At 39.4% G+C, this 22,505-nt stretch overlaps 1 protein-coding gene across 6 annotated transcripts in view; it reads left to right on the top strand.

The window, feature by feature from the left end:
• LOC103718236 overlaps nt 1–22,505 on the top strand; it is a 94,283-nt gene that overhangs the window by 32,865 nt on the left and 38,913 nt on the right. For 3 of the 6 annotated variants that reach the window (XM_039131922.1, XM_039131920.1, XM_039131923.1), the window contains exons 11-17: nt 2,145–2,302; nt 2,375–2,648; nt 8,944–9,001; nt 12,338–12,476; nt 12,658–12,729; nt 21,410–21,493; nt 21,702–21,845. In XM_039131922.1, the coding sequence (XP_038987850.1) occupies nt 2,145–2,302; nt 2,375–2,648; nt 8,944–9,001; nt 12,338–12,476; nt 12,658–12,729; nt 21,410–21,493; nt 21,702–21,845 (929 nt within the window). Of the gene's footprint in view, nt 1–2,144; nt 2,303–2,374; nt 2,649–8,943; nt 9,002–12,337; nt 12,477–12,657; nt 12,730–21,409; nt 21,547–21,701; nt 21,846–22,505 lie in introns of all 6 variants that reach the window. The other 3 variants (XM_039131921.1, XM_039131924.1, XM_039131925.1) reach the window with 3 other exon arrangements.

Genomic DNA, 22,505 nt, shown 5'->3' with positions numbered 1-22,505 from the left:
GGATAAAGGTTTGCCAAGCCTGTACTAGAGGGAGTATCGGCTAGCGACCGGTTTGAGATGGTAGGGGTCTCTATTCTGCCATTCTAGGGTGTATCGATATAGAAAGGTTGGTGAGGGAGAAGAAGAGAGAGGAAAAGAAAGAGGGAGTGAGCGAGAGGGAGAGGAAGGGAGGGAGAGAGAGGGAGAGGGCTCAAAAGCCCTTATTGAAACCATTTGCCTATTTCAATTCGAAATCGGCAAAAAAAATATTGGATCCCCTATTTCGAAACTATTTCAATAAGCGCTTTCGAGCCCTCTCTCTCTCTCTCTCGACCTCAATCTCTCCCCTTCCCTCCCTCCCTCTCTCTCTCTTCCTCTCTCTCCCTCCATTTTGAACCAGGAGAATGAAGTGCTGACAGTCGACTGGTCTAGTTCGGAATGCCTGAACCAGCTTGTTTGGCATGGTTTCGTATAACTTGGTGGATATATTGTAATATTTCACCACATTCATAATTTTCTGAAGTTTCAAATCTTGACCTACCTTTCTGCCCAAAACTATGATGTAGGTTAGAAGACCCTAATTGAAATCGTGATTTAGGTAGTGTAACCACATTGCATCAAAATAATATGTGCCATCAATAGTACTTTTCTTCTTGTTGAGACTTGAGAGGCTAAGAAATATTCCTTGATTGATCATTATGTTTTATAAATGGCGAAGTCTCAGCACCCCCGAAAACCTCTACTACAAGAAAGGATATTGAGTTGAATATGATAACAAAGGGATCAATGATGACTCCAAATAGCTGGGTTTAGCTTCTTGGTTTTAACTTAGATCACTCTGTTCAAGATTCTTAGGGTTAAATATATTACATGTAATACTCTTGATGAATTCAGAGTAGAGAACTTTTGAAATGATTATCCTTTCCATTCCATTCCTGTTCTTTCCATTGCATCTCTAATTCCTTGCCATTTTTATCGAACTAGTTGTATTGAACAAGCAGTCTCGAGTTACAATAGGATTGGTCATGTAGAACAACAGATATGAAATATTTCTATCAGGGTCGGTTGAACCGGTACCGGGCACTATACCAATTGCCCGGCGGCATAAGTCGGTGCGGGTCTGCGCCGTCTCGTGCCGGGCCTGTACCGATGCAGTAGAAAAAGGTGGGAGAGAGGGAGAACGAGATAGGAAAAGAGAGAGAGAAGAGGGAGGCCGAGGGAGGTTGGCGAAGAGCCAACGGAGGGCCGGGAAGCCGCCGCCCAGAGGAGGCTTAGGCCGGAGAGCCGCTGGGAAGCCGTGGAAGAAGGGCTCCGCTCCGGTCCCCTGTTTCATTCGAAACATGGGCCGGAGGGGGCCCATTTATTTTTGGCGTTTTTAAGCGAAAGTCAGCAAACCAATTGCCGATTTCACTTAATTTTTTTATTTTAAAAAAATTAAGTAAAGTCGACAATGGGTTTGCCGACTTTCGCTTAAAAACGCCAAAATCAAAGGAGCCCCTCCGGCCTCTGTTTCGAACGAAACAGGAGACCAGAGCAAGCCCCTCTTCCGCGGCTCCCTCCTCCGCGCGACGGCTCCTCAGCCTTCGCTGGCCGGTCTCAACCTTCCTCTATCTGCCTTCCTCACCCTCTCCCTCGCCCTCCCTCCCTCTCTCACTCTTCTTCTTTTTCCTTCGTCTTCTCCCCCTCCAGCGCCGGTCTAATTTTCTTCGTCAGAACCGTCCTAGTCCGCGTCCGGTACGGCTCGGGACACTTTGAACCGGGCGGCTCGGGACAGTTCCGCCGACCTTGATTCCTATGTTATCTGACTATATGGCAAATATGAAGAAACCTCTTCGGAATAACAAAAAAGTATGCATCGTCATTATGCTGGCATAAAACTCGCCACTATCATTCTTTTTATACTTTTATATAGAATGATTTTCTTGCCCAATTTTTTTTTTTACATATTTAACTACTAATATGATTATTGTATGGTTATTATCAGTATTTAGTTTTCTATTTCATGTTTGAGATTTTGAGGTTGAAATGTCGTATGCCTTTTCATATGCCTCCTTATTATGTACTCATCTATTGGATATTCGAAGTTATTTGTGAAATGCGCGGAGTTTTAATGTCCTTCTCAGTTGTAATACTTGAAGAATGCAAAATACTGATATTACTGTCAGGTGGAGAGAGGGGCCGCTGCTTATTTGAGTGGACTGCGTGAGAAGTACTTTGGTGAACTTTTCTTAAATGCTTCTAAGTCTCCTGGAGGTTTGACAGCAACAGACTTATCAACTGCCTACTTGAAAAATGTGCAGCTTGATTATTCCGATCTGTTAAGGTAGAATATATCATACATGGACGGGTTTGAATATATTTTTGATCCTACAAATAAATTTTCTACTAATTTCAGAATGATGCATGTCAGCTATGAAGAAGGCTTAAAACATATAGCTAGATTTGTGGAATCATTCGAGTCAGAATCAAAGGAAATCTGGCTTGTATTTCGGAATGAAGGGCTGTCACTGTCAAAGCTGATATATACAGCGGAAGAAACAAAATTGGGTACTGGTGGTGAAAGGGATGGAGTGCGAAATATCCAGGTGCTACATCCATCCGCCTGGTGGTACTGGTTGAGGACAACAGAAGCAGGAAAACAAGAAATACAAAGTCTCATATGGCAGTTGGTACCGACTCAACCAGTAGCTGTTATATTTCTTATTACAATCCTCTTTTTGTTCTTCATGTTGATAACTCTCACTAAGCACACTTTACTCTCCATTCATGTCTACGATATTACCAAGTGTTGTCTGTTGAATAATCATATTTTTCATAGATCAGTAGTATCTTGACTATGAGATACTACTCTCAGTTATATATAAATGGTTGAGTATATTAGTCTATATTATTGCCGTATGCTTTAGTGCTTGTTTTAATCTTGATTTAGAAGCTGCTCAGGCTTCAATGAACCAAAGCATATAAGCTTTCAGGTTCAACTTGTTACATGAAAAAGGGTAATGAGCTTGAGTTGAGCTTGAGCAGGTCAAACTTGGCTTGTTTGTCATCTGAACCATGTTTGAATGAGCTTATTATTAATCTAAGCCAAGATTTTAAAAACTAGCATTGATATTGGTGCCAGTTTTTGGTTGAACTGGTACAATATAGGTACGTCTTGCATTGACATATGGTATGTAGTTTTGTCCTAGGATGCCGAAGGTCCCTTTTTTTATTTTTCTTTCGTTTCTAAGGCTTGTTATGCTATGGGAATGATTTTTTAGTATTTTAGTTGCATTTTCAATAGATGTGTGATATTGGAGTGTCGACATCAGTATCGACACTGATTGAGTCAATATACTAGGGATATTTATAATTAAAAATGGCAAGTAAAGTATGGTATTGTAAAAAGAAAAGGTATAATAACTCATTTTATAGTTTTAATCCCAAGTAGAGTACCTATGGCTCTCGTAGATATTCGAGTCATTTGTAGTCTGGACTTTGAACATTATACTAGCCTCGATACTATCTCCATCCTTGTTGGTCATATGATATCTAATAGTAACCTAGGTGTGGCCCTAATATTAGTGCTGTATGTGCATAATTGTAGGAGATCAGGTATCCTGACTAAGGATGGTAGGAGGTAACACCATCTTTGACCCTGGTTGTACCTATAGGAGGGTTAATATGCGAGTCGGATCCCTCTCGAAAAGATGAGTTGAAGAGTGCGAAAGCTTCATGCATGGATGGAGCTTAATGTCCACTTTGATTATCCGATATAGTAGGAGATCCGCCTTCGACATTAGATGAGATCTTCTGTGCATTGTTGCTATCCGATACACTGATAGATGTGTCACAAATCTCCACTTCCTCCATTTGATGTGACAGTTCTTGGGTATTCCAATACTGTGCCTCATCTACTTCCACCATCATCTAATTTTTGCGATTAACTTGGCTTCTAATATTCTAGGTGCACATGTACCTCCTACCCTTGAACATAGCTTCTTTTAATTGACTCTCCAATTTCTTTGTGCCTCGCCCCATAACCTTGAGTCTATGTGCTTTGAGTTGCGCCACCGTGGATCCTCTCCTTCTGTAGGATAGCATCTCCTTGTCATGAACCTCATGGTCCTGATGATGCTTGGTGTACGCGAGATGATTTAGGCAAGGCGAGATCTAATGGCTCTAGTGTCTTGCCGTCATCTTCCTGGATTGGTATATCTCCAGCTGCCTCAATCGGATTGATGATTGTCACTTTCCCCTTGTACTTGCTCTGTATACAACCTTGATTGGTGTTGGCTTGTGCACCATGTTGTGGCCTGAACATTTGCTGATCAAATTGCTAATTAGAGTCTTCTGACTCCTGTTTGACCTCTTGTCAAGTCTCACTTGTGGCGGGTGAAATTTTTCTCTGTCCATCTGTCCGCATTGTGCACATCAAGGTATGCTGAACCGACTGGAATCGGTCGGTTCAGCCTGTACCGAACTGGTGCCGACGGGCACCGGTACGGTACAACGTATAAAAACGGTTTTGATCCAAACTGGGTCGGAATCGATTGGTTCCGTACTTGTACCGATGCGAACCGGGCCGGATGGCACCGATCCAACCACATTTTTTCTGCACGTGGGCGCGCGGGGAAGAGCTCCCACGCGGCTGGAGCCCGCGTGGGCCTCTTAATGCCACAGAGTGGCATTTAAAGCCACTCTGTGGCATTTAACGCGTCCGCCCGGACACAACGATTTTTTTTATTTTTTTAGGAATCGTGCGCGGACGTGCGAGCGGAGAATGCGTGCCTGCGCGCGATTCCCCGAGCAGGAACCACGCTTGTGGCCGATTCCCCAGTAGGGAATCGCGCCCGCGCGCGGTTCCCCGCACGGGGCAGCATGCCCACGCGGGCTGCCAGCCCACGTGGGCCATTAAATGCCACTCTGTGGCATTTGACGCGTCCGCGCGGACGCGCGCGGACGCGTTGTTTTTTGTTTTGCTTTTTTTTTGATGTCCGTGCGCGCAGCTCCGGTTCGGTACTGGTTCAAAGCCGGTACCAAACCGAAACCGTACCGGTACCGATGCTCACCGGTATGCCGGTACGGTCGGTCCGGCGAACCTTGGTGCACATCCACCTCTTTCATGATGGTTCTGTCTGGTTGTGGAGGATCCAAGGCTTTAAATCTAGAGGGATGGGGGTGTCCTAGTTTCTCCATGGAACAGGACACCTCGCTGTCCCGCCTTGTCTCAGCAGCAGTCTCGATCATGCATCCTGGTAGATATCATCCATCTCTCTCCCCTTATTCTTTCGTTTCTTTCTTTCCTTTTTTTTTCATCTTTCTTTCTCTCTTCTTTCTTTCCTTCCTTTCTTTCTCTCTTCTTTCTTTCCTTCCTTTCTTTCCTTTTTGTTTCCTTTTCTTATCCCTTCCTTTATTTCTTTTTTCTTTTTTCTTCTTCTATCTCTTTCATTTCTTCCTTCTTTCCTTTCTTTTTCTTCTCCCTTCTTTTTTTCTTTCCTTTCTTTTTCTTCTTTCCTTTCACGTTTTTTTTTTATCTTTCCTTCCTTTTTTTCTCTTTCCTCTTTCATCTTCTCTCCCTGCATGGAGGGGTTGGAGTCTTGATCCTACCCCGGTCTTGTTTTCTCACAGGAATGGGATGGGATGGCTGGGACGCCCCATCCTGTCGGGACATAAAACATTGGTCATGGTTTCTCCTAATTTTCTTGGTTTTTGCAATGTTTTGGCCTTTTTAAGAACAAGGGGGAAGAAGGGCCTTGTTGATTCGACAACCCTCTCTTTAGTGCTGCCACTTCCTCTTCTTGTTGAGACCCTCCTAGCCTCCTTCACTTCCCCTCTATCTCTCTCACTATCTCATGGCTTGGCAAAAAGGAGAGACATAGTCTCTCACTTGCTGCCTACAAAGAGGGAGGGACACCCCACATGGCCCCCTTTATCCCCCATCCAAATTAAAAAGATTTTTTTCCGTGCAGGATGCCTACTGAACCACTTGAATCGATGTTAGTAGTGAGACACAAATGGAAAGCTCAAACATGCATTGTAACCAAACTAGGGTCTGTATCGACTCGTATTAATACTTACCTATTTGGCCTGGCTGGGATGCCCTATTTTAGGCGATTTCAGCAACCTAATGGTTGTCCCTTTGCCATTTTCTAGCTGGAATGTAAGATGGTAATTATATCATCTTGTTTGGTGGTAATTAAAACCTTGATTTATTTTTTGCAAACTCAAAGTCTTCAATCTTGGGTTATTTATGTGTCAAGCTTTTAAGGATGTTTGAGCTTGGGTCACACAAGTCTATCTCTAACCGGAGCCCAAGTTGTATATGAATGGTTTGGTTCTTTTACAGCCTATTACCAGATATGCTTTGTTAGTATGAAACTCAAAATTTATTTCAAGCAAGAAATTCTGTAAGAACTGCAAGCTTATATTCTCATACAAAGTGCATGACCCTTGTCCTAATATAGAAAGTTTTGTTAGTATGATTGTTCATAGATTGTCATGCATCTTTTTTTTTTTCCTGACAGTTTGTCATGAAATAAATTATTTTCTTCAGTTTTCAAGTATCCTCAGATTGTCCTAGTGACAATAGTTGTTTAAATTATTTGGCCAATATTGCATTCTTAAAAAGTAAGCTCATAGTAAGTTACAAACATTGACCACGTACCCAAGTTAGAACATAATTAAGTATAAAATTGCGATTGGTGTTGATGTGATGTTTATTGAGGCTCATGTATTGGGAATTAGAAGGTTTTGAGATTTCAACAAGGTGGTAGTATGATGTTTGAGTGATGACTTATTTTTAATGACTATATTTAGAAATAAATAAATCAGGTATGTGATTGGAGACATTCATATGAATATAATATTGTCATTATGAACATTTACATTGAACTAGCATGGAACATGTGTAATGAGGTAGTCATTAATTTTGAAAGCTCATTACTGATTTTGATGATTTTGGCAGGTTCAACGGTTTTCATTCTAGTTTTTGTAATTAGGGACATATTTTATAAAAAATGGTGAACTAAAACCAAGGAATCAAAATTTCTAGCATATAGTTTTGTATTGACCATGGTTTTATATATCAAATCTTACCAGTTTATATGGGGCGTACCATCCCTTATTAGTAGGTAACTGGTATGGTATAAGGGTTGGATATGGTACTTAACCAATAGATGGTATGGGTGTTATATCAACTTAGCACCATTATGATGTGTTAATATAGGGGCAAACTATACTTGTTGTATCGTACTTGTAAGGTACCCATATGGGACCTGAGATCGAGTTGTAAAACCTTGGTGCTAACGAGTTATAGCCTTGAGCTACTATAATAGGGCCGCCCCATGAATGGCCAAAATTAGTAGTTCTAGCACCCTTATATTAGGGCAGTTGGGCAGGTAAAGCCACTTAGTTTTGCCTTGAAACTTTTTTACCCATTTCCACCATATAAATGTGGGAACAACCGAGGAGAGGGCAAACCACTAACAAACACATGGACTACTAAACTTATATACGTGAATATCATTTAAGTAAATGCCAATTTACTCATGATACTAGATCTAAACCTTTATTTGAGTTTAATTAGAATACTCAAAACCAAGGTACACCATACCGGACCCGACAGTATAGGTCGTACCGTATTGAACCGGATGGTACAGGGTGTATCGTACTAAATCGTACGGTACAGGACATGTTGTACCGTACCGGTTTGGTACTAGTAGAAGGTACAGAGGGCGTACCAACACTCGGTGCCCCCTATTGGGCATACCGATATAGTGATAGCGTGGCACTGGTATGGAGCTCGGTACCAAGATGGCGTACCTTGCTCAAAACAAAAATCAAATTCCTTGATGATTAAAAGTTGATTTCTTAGTTTTATTTCAAATTCTAGAATTTTGGGTTTCAATCAAAGTTTTAGCTTTTAAATGGTATGGTATCCTAAATCTTAAAAGCTCAGACTTTATTTTATCCATTTATCCATTCATTGTTAAAACGGTAAGAAAAGTCATATCTTAGTCTGTGAAGCATCTCACCTAAAATGACAATAAACAACACTTCATGCTTTAGTACAATTATTTGTATTCAAATTTTGTGTTATACGCCTATGTATGTGTGTGTGTGTATTCCTCCATGTATGTGGTGGGTTATTAAATTTCATTTATTAATGCATATCTTAATGTGGCATTGAGGCAAGGGACTACATTTCTATGTTGAGAACATAATCACTATTGTTCATTAATATTGTAGATGCATCCTTTCTTTGTTCACTTGTCAAATTAATGCTTGTATTCGACTATGTCATCTTCAATCTTGATAGCATTCGGTATCATTCAGTAATTCAATATTTCCAATAAACTTATTGCATTCCAATTGTTAAATTACACGTAAGCTTTCAATGCATTTTTAATTACAAATTACGTTATTTAATAAACTAACAATGAAGAAAAATTTAAACTACATCAAGTAGGATGAGTAAGGTACTTAATTCAATAAGTCACCATATTTCTGCGAAACAAAAAAGCCTTAATGTACCAAAACGTAGGAAAAAAAGCAAGAAATAATTTTTGAGATGAAATTAAGGCATACGAGGGAACATTGGCTGTATCAAGGTGTATCACACGTAAGTTGAGACTTAGAGTGTATATCGTTGTATCTTTGATGTTTTTGTTGCTTCAGTAATGACATGCATGTCAAATATGTTGCAGACATGTTATTTGGTGTGATATCTAAACATGCTATTATCTTGATATTATATTGGTCACATGTTTATTATGAAGGATGCAAAATTATTTTGGGAAAATAAAATTATTTATTCTTTGTACCCAAATGGTGGCTTTTAGTGTATCTTTTTTCGTTTATATCGGTTGGTTCTAGGGTTGTTTCATTGTGGCTAGATATGCTTAATGGTGTTTTGGGTTTGTTTATTAATTTGGGTTATTTTTATGCCTATGTTAATAATGCATTCTCTTTCTCTTGATGTAGTTGATGGCTTTGAAGTCTTGCCATGATCGTAATATCACTCATAGAGATATTAAACCTGGTATAGATGTCCCATCTTCATTTTAAGTTAAATGCGTATGTTTCTGTTTTTTCCATCCTACTACATGTCTGCTAGCTTTTGCCTCTCTCTTGATGTGTTATGATGTCATTGTGAGAATAAATTGTGAAAGCAATTCATTTTAATTTTTTAGAGTTATAGCATTAGGTTTTACTGTAATTAAGGGATTTGATTGCCCACCCAGAAGTTTGATTATGCTGTACATAATCCCTTTTCCTATGTTATTTTCAATTTTCTAATGTCTAACAGGATAGGCTTGTGCTTTCAAATCTGAACAATAGGAGCAAGTAACATAGAAATGAAACTAGCCCGAGGATAAGGTGATGAAATTTGAAAAGGGAAAAGAAAACATCTTTTAGAAACAATTATTGAGGAAAGCTGGAATTTGAGAACTCTACCAAGATGTTGCTAGACTATATAATGGAAGGTTTTGGACAATCTAAAGGCAAAGAAATTCATATTAATGAAACCATGTGGGTAACTACTGGGTAAGAATCAATCAAGGAAGAATAAATTGTAAAAGAGTGACAACATCAAGTATTTTGAAAGACCAAAAGAGTTGCAAACAAGATAGTAAGCAAAATTAAGGCTAGTAAATGGAGAGGAGAGGAGAGGAGATAGCACTAAGTGTGCTTTTGGGTAGAAACTCGCACCATTTGGAATCCACCATGAAAGGGAGGAGCAAAAACAAGAACAACTCAAGAGATAGTTGTGTTTGAATTTGAAAGTAGGCTAGTTCGTCTAATGTATCACTTCAGTTACATACATGACATGTTCCCATGAGGCATCAATGGCAAACTCTTCCCAGAATATTTATGATAACAACTCCTGAATAGTCATCCCAAGTTTCAAAGGGAGTTGTCACAAGTAATTATAGATCAAGGACAACCACTGGACATCTATGCTATTTGAACACTCCATTTTTAAGCTGCCTGGAAGTAGTGACATTTTCGGACACTTGGACATGGCAAGACATGACATGACACGGCTGGACACTCCACTTTGAAGTGTCTTGATAATGTCAGCAAAAAGTGTTTGACACTTGGGTTTTCTAGGACTGTATTGTAGGGACTTGATCTTGAGAGATGACACCTTAAATGAAGTGCCCTTAAGTTTTTATGGACATTTTAAGTGAAGTGTACTCAAATTTTTCTGGACAGTTCAAGTGAAGTGTGATTATGTTTTTAGTATAAAGTTATCAAGATACATGGAAACTTTAAGCAAAATGTAATTATGTTTTAAATATAAGTATATCATGGTTAATTATCAATTTAAATACCTCAACACATCTTAAATAAACCTAGCAAATAGATTAGATAACTTGCAAGCTGGTGGCTATTCCATTATTTTGGTTGTTAAATAGCTTCTCCAGTTCTAAGTTCCCCTTTTTTCAGGATAAGCACATAGGTACGCACAAACACATAGTATATATGGTATAAATGCATATATGTAGATACACACACACACACACACGTATAAATACATACATATGTATATATCTATGTCAGTATGCGTATATATATGTCATGTTCTCATGCCTAGAATTTTGCTTGTTGTCATGTTCGACACCTGATGGAATTTTGACACTTGGCACCTATGCCAAGTGTATTCTAGGTAACATTTGACTTGAGGAGACTGTTTGCGAGAGGATTCGGATTGCTATCCTCTTAAGGTGTTTAGTTGATCCACCATAATGGAGCCACCATTCCATTGCAGGTGCATTTATGCACATAGCACATTAGACACCATTTTTTATACAATATTAGTGAAATTGGACTCGAGACAAGAGCACCTAATTCTTATCTAATATGCTTGCGATAGCTCCCTTCTTGACAAAGCTATGGGTGCCCTCCCTTAATGCTTTAGTCTGCAAAACACACACCATGGTATTATATTGCATGTTTGATAAGCCAATGTGTTATTCTCTACTGTGGCATCCCATTAAATTCAGTTTACCTTATTTATACATTGGGTAGCAATGGTTGCACCAAGCTCCATTGTATAAGTCACATTTCTTAGTGCAGTTAAGAGTTCCTCATCCATTTGTATGCTTGAGATTGTATATTATACTTTGGATTGAGGTCATAAACTACCAAGATATGTATTTGATTTAGTTAGTAAACAAAAGCTTGTTCGGTTCCTAGAGATCTTCATGTATATCATCGCTTGCATCAATTGTTGATGTATTTTGTGCATCTTTTTGTATGTTTCTCTTGTCATGATATTCCTATACATATATATCGAAGATTATACTTTGGGGACATCCTATCTAATTCCCCCCCTTCCCCACTTCTTTTTTTTAATGCTTCTGCCATTGAGCAGCATATGGTATGGGAACAATCATTTTTAAAAGTAATCTACAATGGGGCAATTGTTGAATGATAGCACTTCAATTCTATTAATTTTCTTTCTATTTATACTGTCTATGTATCTAAGTTTCTTATTATGTTTACCTTACGTCTTTCCCCAATCAACTTTTAATTAAATATTCGTTTTAGCTGGTTTTCTGGTAGATATTTAGTTTTAGTGGTGTCCAATCACACACTCTGTAGAGGTGCATCACCAGTCACCACATTGTCCACCTTATATGCTAGACTTTCTCACCTATCTACTTATCTATTGTATATGAAGCTGAGGTAGTGATAATCTATTGGAGGAATATCTTATTACTCAATAATAATGGCATCCATGAGTCCATATGTTACACTAATGTTGGGCTGAATTAATGTAGGTATTAATTTCTTTCCCTATTATTGTCCAAAGCTATTTTAACTAATTCTAAGTTAATGTTCTTCTCTATGCGGTTCATCATGAAACAATATCATTGACATAGAATCACCAATGGACATCCTCCAAAAGTATATGAGTTTTGCATTTATAGAAAGCATAGAAAGTTTAGATGTATGAAAGTTGACCTCTTGTGAAGTTTGATTTCAATGAATTACTTCACATCTTTTTTATATAGCTATTATATTTAAAAATATGCTTTATTTGTTTTTGTATACTCATAATTGTACCTTTCTTCTTCATTGTCCGCTAATCAAGTTTCTTTAAGTATAATAATTAAATTCAATATGACTAAAAGTCTCATTCTCTTTGCCGGCACGATGTGCATATATGTAGTTGTGGCCTCCAATACCTAAACAATATGATCTTATGTTGACCGTGTTTTTCTTATTTTCTTGGGTACATATTACTTGTCATAAACTAAATCATTTAGGCATAGTCATTAAATAGTATTTGTGAATTTGTGAATTTATAACGTATTTGAATCGTTCAAGTATAATACTAACATATATGTTTTTTCTTGTGCGAAAGAAAACATGATTGTGTGTTTTGAAGATGTGGACACTGGAAGATGCTTAAGGGAAATTCCTAGCAGAGCAAAACAAATGCATCTCAGAATGTACAGTTCTTTTACAGTCTTGTATCTTGCTCTTAGACTTTTTGTAGAAGTGTACGTTCATTCATTAAATAAATCTTATTTCAACATTCGGAATATGAAAAATTCAACATGTTTTGAAATTGGAATAAAAAATAAATTGATTTATTAGTCAAGATTGCATCTAAATTGGACTTTGCTCCTCTTTTATTAAATTGAGTGGTAACAGCTGATAATTATTTTTTCCATTGTTTAGGCGAATTATTGATTTTGGTAGTGCCATTGATGATTTTACCATGAAGCATTTATACGGGTCTGGGCCAACTAGGTACAATTCCTTGTACTTGTTTAATAATTCTCTAAGTTTTTCTAGCTGCTTGAATAAACAATTTCCTTATTTAAATTCGTATCATAAATTAATATCCAGTGTTTTTCTGATGATAGTTACTTGTTTTCTTGAGATATCATTGTCATTTTTACTACAAAAACCTAATGGGCTATCTAAATTCTCTCAGATTCCCTGCATGGAATATATATATATATATATATATATATATATATATGTATATATATATATTATATATATATTCCTTTTTCTTATTTTTTGAAGCTAAAGATTGCAGATAATAATTTGTTTAGAGTGGCTTTTTTTTGTTGAAAATTTATCTACTTCTCAATATTCCACCTATAGGTGTGGAATTCTAGACATTGAACACTGCCTCCCATTTAGCTCTTTTATCCTTTTCTTTTAATCATCATTGACTGCTCTGGATGCAACTATATTCCAAGAAGCCTACAATATAGTCGAGTAGATTTCTACTATCAGTGATCAAATCTAAATTAACCTTCTAATTATCGATATTCTAGCCAATGCAACTTAGGTCATGGCTGCTTTCACCTTTTTTATTTTTCCTTTTCCAAAATTTGTTGTTAAAAGAGCATGTATACGTGTCGTACTTATGAAATTAGGTGATTTGGGAGCTTCACCGCAAATCTAAAAGTAACATGATGAGGTGATGTAAATTTGGTTGATTTTCTTTTTATGTTGTTGAGTGGGCCTGATCTGCAATGTATTGACATTTTAATAATTTAAGCTTTATGTTTTCAAGTAAATGTTTATAGAAGATATTTAAAATTGTAAAAATAAGTAAAAATTTGGTAGCTTGTTTGTGTTTTAATTGTTCATGTGCTACATTAATTGCATGCTAATCAAATTAATTTTCAGCATGTTTGCATTCATCCCAAATGTACATCTTGTCTAAATGTTGTAACAAGCTGAAACATCACCCAAAAAGACTAGTTAAGTTGTTATTTGGGATCCTTGGCTTGCTTAAATGCTTAGGACCTCACCTAACACACAATTGATGTGGGACTAAAGAACATGCTCGCACAAGTCCTCACATACTCCCTCTATTTAAATTCTGGTGACCTTGTTAAAGAAAGCCCCAAAGTGGCCCATGCTGTAGTTTCCCATAGTTACATGAGTTGTGGGTCGAGTTAGCTTTGATACCATTTGTATTGACCCAAGAGTTCACACAAAAAATTCTAACCAAAAGTTATTATTTGGAATTTTCGACCTTGTATACTTATAATCTTCCTGATGCACAATTGATGGGGGACTAAATACACCCTCATGGGTCTTGACAAATGTAACATTGGAATCAGCCAAACCAAATCACGTTAACTCAAGTTGATCATTTTACATAGTTGCCCAAGGGGTTGACCTACAAAATCCCTCAAGGATTTGATATTTTGGAAATGATCTGATTTTGTAAATTAACTAAGAAAATATTTTTGTTGTGAGATAAGTAGGTAATATTTTCTAAGAAAGGTAGTGTTTATTTCATATTGCATCTTGAATTATTAGTATTAACTTTTGAAATTAAATAATTCTTAATGGCATAGAAAACTGTTTCTAAATAATCAAAAATGTGATTTCTCTACAAATCATGAATCTAGGGTCACCATCTTGGTACCGGACTCTGTATTGGTACTATGGTATAGAGGTGATACACCCGTTATGGGGGTTGGTTCGGCATGATGAGTCTTGGTTCGATACCAGGCTCAATATACCTATCATACCGAGTCTCGGTTCGGTATCGATATGGTATGGGTACGCCCGGTACCCCCAAATCCTAATTACTTGAAGTGCATATAGTTAACTTGCACTTCAATTGTGAAAAGAAAAATAAAAATATGAAAATTAATCAATATTAATAAGATATTATTATTATGCAATGTAACATGTTGTAGAATAAAATTTTATTTTGGCATTGCAATGATTTCAAGTTCCAAGTGGAATATGGCCTCAAATAAGAAGCCAATTTTAGGTGGCCAGTAGGGTCGTAAACAAGCTGAATACTAGCAAGCTGAGGCTTTCTCTAGCTCGAATCAAAATTATTTGGGTTGAGCTAGGAAGAATTATTTCAAGATCAAGTCATAATATATTTAGTCAGCTTGAGCTTGGCAAGATTGGGCTTCAAACATCGAGTAATCTAAGCCTTTCTAGCTATTCTAATGGAAAATCCAAAATCTAACGTATATAAGAAAAAGAAAACCCAAACATTCTTTATTCTCCTATGTCTCTTCTCCAAGTCTTGAATCAAATCTTGGATTTGAAGCTCTTCTGGGTAGATATGGTTGTAGGAGGAGGGGGCAGCGAAAGAACATTCCTTCACTAGATCAAGTTCTTAGCTAGCCTCAGTGCCTCGATCATAGGGATGAAGAGGTAGAATCTAAAGGCTGTTTGGAGGGGATGAACTATCATGTTTTGTTGGAGAGGAAGAGGATGGAGATGAGTTTGTGGAGGCATAGGAGTTAGAGGTTAGATGAGGGATTTGAAGAGAGGAAAGAAGATGAGGGATGGTCGGTGGTTGCTTTGGAACCAAGGATTGCTGAACCGTGATGAACTAGCTGGTTTGGGATGTACCGAACCAGTCTGGTCGGTTACCCATATGGTTCAGCATACCGATTTGGTACATAAACCCATGCGACTGTGCGAGCTAAGTCTCTCTCCTCCCGATATGTGCAGCTGCTTCTTTTAGTGTCGACACCCTCGCAAAGTCTCCTTCAGCTTCTCTTGTGAAGCCTCCTCAGGTTGATCCTCTCTCCCGATGCCCTCGCCGCCTCGTGAAGCCTACTTTGGCCGCTCCTCTCTTCTAACAGGTGATTCCCACTCCTCTCTCCCTCTCTCTCTCCTTTTTTCGGTTCCCCCTCCCTCTCCCTCCCTTTCTCTTCCCTCCCTCTTAGGGTTGGGGTCTCTCTCTCCCCTCCCTCTTCGGGTTGGGTCGTTGGGGTCTCTCTCTCCCCGTCTCCAAGTGTTTAGGTTCAGGCATGGTCCGCTGTACCGATACCGGTCGGCGTTCCGGTGGCCGGTCCGGTCCGGTACGTACTGCCGGTATCAGTACTGTACTAGCACGGTACGGCGAGCTAGAAATTTGGGTTTTTTTTTTAAATGTTGTCTCTGTTGGATCTTAAATTAAGTGAAGATGTTTTTTATTGCTTTTTTCATGATTTTTGATGTTTTTATGCTTAAATTTAGGGTTGAAATTTGAAACATAGATGATGCATGTTATTAGCTCCTTCAGTTCCAAATGATAAAATGATACACATAAAATATCTTCAAATTAAGATACAATCATTTACATACATTTAAAGCACTCTCAGATATCTAAAATCGGGACGAGTGCCGATGGCTCTCGTAGATATCCGGATCATAAGTATAGTCAGGAGGCAAATCAACTCAATCAGAAGGAACGCGCGCCAGGTTATAAGAACTGTCGGATCTCTCGCTCACGCTCTGGCTCTGAGAGGTGTCCTCTAATTGTGTAGGGGCCCATCCAAATATGGCGGAAGCAAAATCCGATGCACCATATCCATATTCGTCAGGCTGAGGCTGTGGATAATAGAATCCGTATCCGTATGCGAGCTCATATGCAGCCGTATCCTGTCTTCCTGAACGACCTCGAAGAGCCCGTCTTCTATATCCAATGATATCCTCACGGAATCTATCAGGTGGTCGACCGTGGTCCGTATCATGTGTAGGATCCGTAAATTGGGACTCACCAGTGAAACAAAGACCACCCTCCGGCTATGCCTCATAAGTACCATACTGTCCTCCGCTTCCTTCATGGCTAGAAGATCCATCACCACCAGAATCTTCATCGCTGCTGGTCCAAGTCTCCTCCTCGACACTCTCTATTGGGACCCTTTGTTTTCCTTTTCTGGCCCTCTCTGTCTGGCTATGTTGCCCTTGTCTGTCGAGCATCTCTCGATCAGCTCTCTTGGAGGGTGTCTCGTACTAATCATGTGGTGACTGGCTCTCCTGTGTCTACAACTGATCAGCTTTGGGAGTGCGTGGAATATTGCGCTCAGCCCATTGCTCTGGATCGACCCTAGCCTCGGTGGCTATGAGCTAGCTAGTCGTGGAGGCGATCCTGGCTCGTCAAGCTCGGGCTTCTGCTGCTGGCCTACAAGCCAACCGAGTAGTGGATCATCGTCATCATCAGTGAAGGTCCCATAAATCGGATCATTTGCTGTGGATAAGGGCGAAGGTGGACCAATTGCGCTCACATCCACTAGAGGAGACTGTTTGGGAGAGGATCCGGATAGCTATCCGCTTTAGATTTCTCACGGACCCGCCAAAATGCACCCACCATTCAGTTGTAAAAATATTTATGAAAATTACATATATGATAGTTCCATATTAATAACTAAGTAACACTAGGTGAATGTTTTCTTGATGTGTCACGTACCTGGACTCATAGTGTTTGCTGACGACAGCCGCTCGTTGGCCAAAACTGTAGCTGCCCTCTCTAAATAATTTGCTCTGTGAAAAAGAAGCATGTTCTACTATGTTAATAATTGAAAATGCCGGTATACTTACACATGCTGGTATTTACTAAATCATAATTATCTCTTCAAGACATAGGGCCGCTTTTTCTGGATCATGCTCTATCTTGTAAATCACATTACGCAAAGCATCCAGAAATGTTTCATCCATACCAATTCCATCTATACTGTACTGAAACTGGGGGTTTAGGTAGTATGCTGCAGATATACGAGACTATCTTAGCATAATTATATAAGTACATCTATCACTATAATTGTCACTATAATTATATCTTAGCTTACCTGCTAGATGCAATTCCTTACCCATTTGCGCTCTCCACCATCGCTCAATGATGTTGATGTACGACCGGCCATGTGCTGGATCTATCTCCATAATCTGATCCTTTGCCTTGACCATCATGTGATACAAAAATTCCATCTGGGGGTAGATCTCGCTATCTACGGCCCGCAACACTTCATATAATGGTTTGATAGCCTTGACTATTGTAGTAGCCCGCTGCCAGATTGACTGTCTCGTCACCAAGTCTTCTATCTTGCTCCCTTCAGTGTCGGCATAAAAATATCTACTATCATGCCACTCGGAACTGGCAAACATCTGACGTAGGGCTCCTCTCTTCTTGAGTATGCTATCAAGTGCGATGAAGTTGGTAGCAAACCGTGTGACTCCTGGTCTTAGAATCTCTCCCCCTGCATACTTTCTCATCAGTGAAAGGATCCAGTTATGGTTATAAATATACCTGGTAATGCGTTGGGCTGTCTCCACCGTTTGTTGCACCCCACGGATCTTTTCAATGTCCATCAGCATGAGATCGATACAATGTGCAGCACATGAGGTTCAGAAAATATGTGGTTGCCGCTCTATGAAGACCTGCTCGGCAGCCTTATATTGTAGCCTATTATCAGTGACGACCTGCACGACATTCTCCTCTCCTACCAGATCAATCACATCCTCCATAAGTTTCAGCATGTACACGGTGTTGTGCACATAAGCCGAAGCATCAACCGACTTGTGGAAGGTCTTCGCATCATAGTATGTCAGGAAGTTGATGCTCCGCCTGGTCGGACCGGTCCAACCATCACACATGATGGTTAGTCCATATATGGGCCACTTGCTTTTGTAGGAGTCAATCCAATTCTCCAGCTCCTTATTGTTGTCAAGAAGCTCACCGTATATGTCCTTCGGGCCTGGAGAAATTACACCGGGACCGGTAGCTTGTATGACGGTAATGGCAGACCTGTAGTATGTATTGTCTGTCATATTCGCTGGAATGTGGCTGAAGTGTAATCAGGATCCAATAGCTCGCCACATAGTTTTCTTCTTATCCTTCATCCACATTGTGTCTACCCTCTGCTGCCTTAAATCTCTGCTGGGGAGAGCATGCGGATCTACATCATGAATTGTCGTTCCTTGTGGAATTTCTCTACATGACTTCTTTCGGCTACCAAAACTATCCAGCATAGATGCAATCCGGTCACATTCTTTGCTGACGCCCTCCCTGACTGAAGTTGTCCTCAAGAACTCTGGATCTTGTCTAGTGCTCCCAGAACCGCCGTCCAACTCGTATGCAGAGGGCCCAAATTGGGCCCTATGCCTGGCCATCTCCTGCTGCCACTGATCATCCAGGCTTGCCTGCATGGCCGCCTGAATATCTGCCTCCTCCTCATCTAGATCCTCAACCTCCTCTGGCTCCCTAGAGTGATAGAAAGGTGGCTCTGCCGCTCGGCGATCGACCTCCGCCCTCTTGTTGGAAGTCCTCTCCTTTGCTTCTTTGACCTCAACGAAATTCTGCCTTATCAGCATACGAATCTCGCCAGGACAATTCGGGCACGTAGCAACCTCACCGGAATTTTCGGCTAAGTGTTGCTTCAATCTGGTTACCCCTCCCTTGAAAATCTTGTTGCAAAAGTTGCATTGAAATGGTGCCGTTGCCCCTCTCTTCCAAGTTTTCGCCCATAAGACAAGCCAATATCACGCTTTGTAGGGTTCGTTTTTCTTGATGGCTCCATTTCTATCATAAATGTGCAACTTATCAAAAAATTAAGCTAATGGAGTAAATTTTCGCATGATCTTATTTTTTAAGCAATTTATGAACTATTTTTTTTAAGTTACTTATTAACAAAATTAATGAAATAACATAGGACAAAAAAATCACACTTTAAATAGTCTTTGCTGGATTTTTTGGGCAGGACCTCCTCCTAAATATGTGGGCTATCTCTCAAATCTTTCCTTCTCTGGTTACTCCTCAAAGGCTCACTGTATAAAATCCCTCTGGAGTTTGAATTGAATGCTCTCGTTCGGTTTTTATAACCGAACGAGTGAGGAAGGCCGAGGCGCAGAATCATGCTGTCTCGGCCATCATGGTTAAAAAATGTGGCTCTCGGCCACTCCTTTATTTTCAAAAGCAACAGAAGTGGCCTCTCGGCCACTTCTTTTCTGAAACCACGCGCCACGCAGTAGCTTCAAAAACCACAGCGCTAGGCGCTGTGGTTGTTTAAGAATTTTTTTTTTTTTTGCTTACCGGTGCGAACCGGCCGGTTGGCACCGGTATGAGGCTGGTACCAAGCGGTACTGGCCAGTATCGACCGGTACGGAGCACGTACCGGTCGACTCTGCTAAAAAACCAACCCGGTACCGGATTCCACGTGGATTCGGTACCGGTCTAGGGCCGAACCGCTATGTACCGGCCCGTACGGCAGTCCATGGGTTCAGGTCTGTTTTTCTCTCACTCCTCTCTCCCCTAGCGTCCATGGCACTCCTCCACTCTCTCTTCCCTTCCGCCCTTCCTCTCTCCCCACCTCTCTCTCTCCTTCCCTCCCCCTCTTCCTCTCTTATTCTCTCTTCCTTTCCCTCCCTTCCCTATTTTTGGTTTGCTTTGGAATGGTAGAGTACGGATCAAGGTTCGCTGTATTGATACTGGACCTCGTAATGGTGCCACACTAGTACCGTGTCGGTATGATATCGTACGAAATTTTTTCGACATACCGAGTGTTGGTACGCCACCTATGCCATGTACCGGTACTGAATCGTACGATACGGTATGCCCTAGTCCAGCTCGGGCCGATATGGCAAACCATGGTATCGGTGAACCTTGTCTGGAACATTAGAAGAAGAAAAACAATGGAAGAGCTAGTGCAACTTTACATTTTCTCTGATTGAAATGAGCTAGTGGATATGAATCTAAGGGCTTCAATGTTTATTAGGAAACAAACACTTGAGACATTGGATTCATTAATAAAAACTAGGGGTTTACTTATTTAAATTAAAATCCTTTCTAGTTAAATATAAACATAGAATGTTATATAATTTATAAAAATCAGTAATCAACATGTTATATACAATATTTACTTTGTGTATTTATTTTTCGAGCTATATTGAACTGAACATGAGTGAACTAGGCCCAGCTTGTGTTCAGGTTATTTACTTTTTATGCTCGAAATTCTGGTGCATGTTTAGTTTTTTCGGTAATAGAGAATGCTAGTATTTAGCTAAAATTCATAGTCTTAGTTTTAGTGATGCTTAGTCCAAACTCCAGCACTTGTTCACAGGGTAGCAGACTTGGTCTCTATCTCTATGAATAAAACCCAATCTTCCTTCCTGAGCGCTAGCATGTCATCGGCAGAGAAAACGGAAGACTGAACCCTTATGCTTCAATGGCTCAAATTCACCATTTATGAAAGAACATTCATAGGAGACTCTTTGGCCAAGGTAAAGAGAAAAGGGGAATGGTGAATTTCCCCATTTAATTTTTCTGTTATATTCTAAAATATGAATGAGACTTCCATTTTCTAAAAGTGGGAAGAGGGACTTTTTTTTCCCTTAAAATATAGACATACGGCCTCGAGGCACTTTGAGGCGTCAGTTGAAAGTTGAATTGTCCTATTGACAATCACAACTGCTTTATAGACATGTTTACAGAGCTAGGAATTTTACATTTTTAGGTATGTTGTCTTAAAAATGTTGTATGAATTAATAATAGCACCTTAAATTTGTCACAGATGTGAGACTAGAGCATTTACTAAGCCTTGTTGGCCACTCTATATGGTGCTTCTAGAATATAATCTTTATCTCGTTTATTATATTTGGTGTCTAACATGCTAGATGCTTATTCTGTATCTTTTACTTTTTCTTTGTTCTCATTACCCTTCATGTCTTCCAGATCTGAGCAGACTTTTGAGTATACTCCTCCCGAAGCTCTACTAAATGCAAGCTGGTTTCAGGGGCCGAAAAGTGTTACATTAAAGTTCGTTATAATCTCTCAACTAAATTGGAATATTCTATTATTTAATATCTTAGGTGCCCTTTTTGAATTTTCCTTTTCATTTTATTATCCATTTGTTCTTTAATGACTTCTTCATTATGAAGTCTGTGTTTTCATGCTAATGTGCATTCTGTTATTCACAATTTAATAGAAATTTGTACTCAACAACTCTGTTTTCTTACTTTGATAGGTATGATATGTGGAGTGTGGGAGTTGTGATCCTAGAATTGATCTTAGGATCCCCACATGTTTTTCAGATAAGCGACCGTACCCGTGCTCTGTTGGATCAGCATCTTGAAGGCTGGAGTGAGCACACAAAGGAGCTCGCATACAGGTAAATGGTAATCTTGAAAAAGTTGATTCTGAAGTCATTTATAGATTAAATATTTCAATTTTAGTAATGTAATTTTAATATTTTTTATTCATCATCAAAATATAAATGTGCACATACAAAATGTGTAAATCGTAGTGACTGCTGTACCTATAACCCTGATAGCTGCCATGTCATGCTGATCGTCCTGAGGATAACCTGTCCTGTCTCCAATTTTCAACTTCCAATCAGATCCATGTGTCCCTTGTATAACTTCTTAAGCTCTACAGGAAGTTTTCCTGTATTGATGAACTCAATCCTCCAAATGAAAATCTAGATCCCACACATTGTTTATAATTATGCACTTATATCATTTCCAAATATTTTGTTACTCTTGATTGTCTATCTTATCCCCTTCACCTGAAACCTGAAAGAAATTAACACATAGATAGCTTGCCAAGGTAGAAGAAAGTTAACTTAAAACTTAAGAACACAAGTGAAAAATCGTGAAAGTGGTTGTCTTAATGAAAACTTGCTAAAATTAAAGATTTCCACTTTAAATATGGGTTGTTGCAACATATATTACTCAGTCCTTTCGATTTACCGTGAAGTGCCTGCACGTGACACGTAGAATTGGGCATGGTTATGACGCTTAGATATGGTCATGAAAGAAGAAATTGTGAA

Source organism: Phoenix dactylifera, chromosome 11 (assembly GCF_009389715.1).
Source record: "Phoenix dactylifera cultivar Barhee BC4 chromosome 11, palm_55x_up_171113_PBpolish2nd_filt_p, whole genome shotgun sequence".
NCBI classification, from domain to species: Eukaryota; Viridiplantae; Streptophyta; class Magnoliopsida; order Arecales; family Arecaceae; genus Phoenix; species Phoenix dactylifera.
Note: the sequence above shows the minus strand (reverse complement) of the source record. Positions and strands in the feature narration are given on the sequence as shown.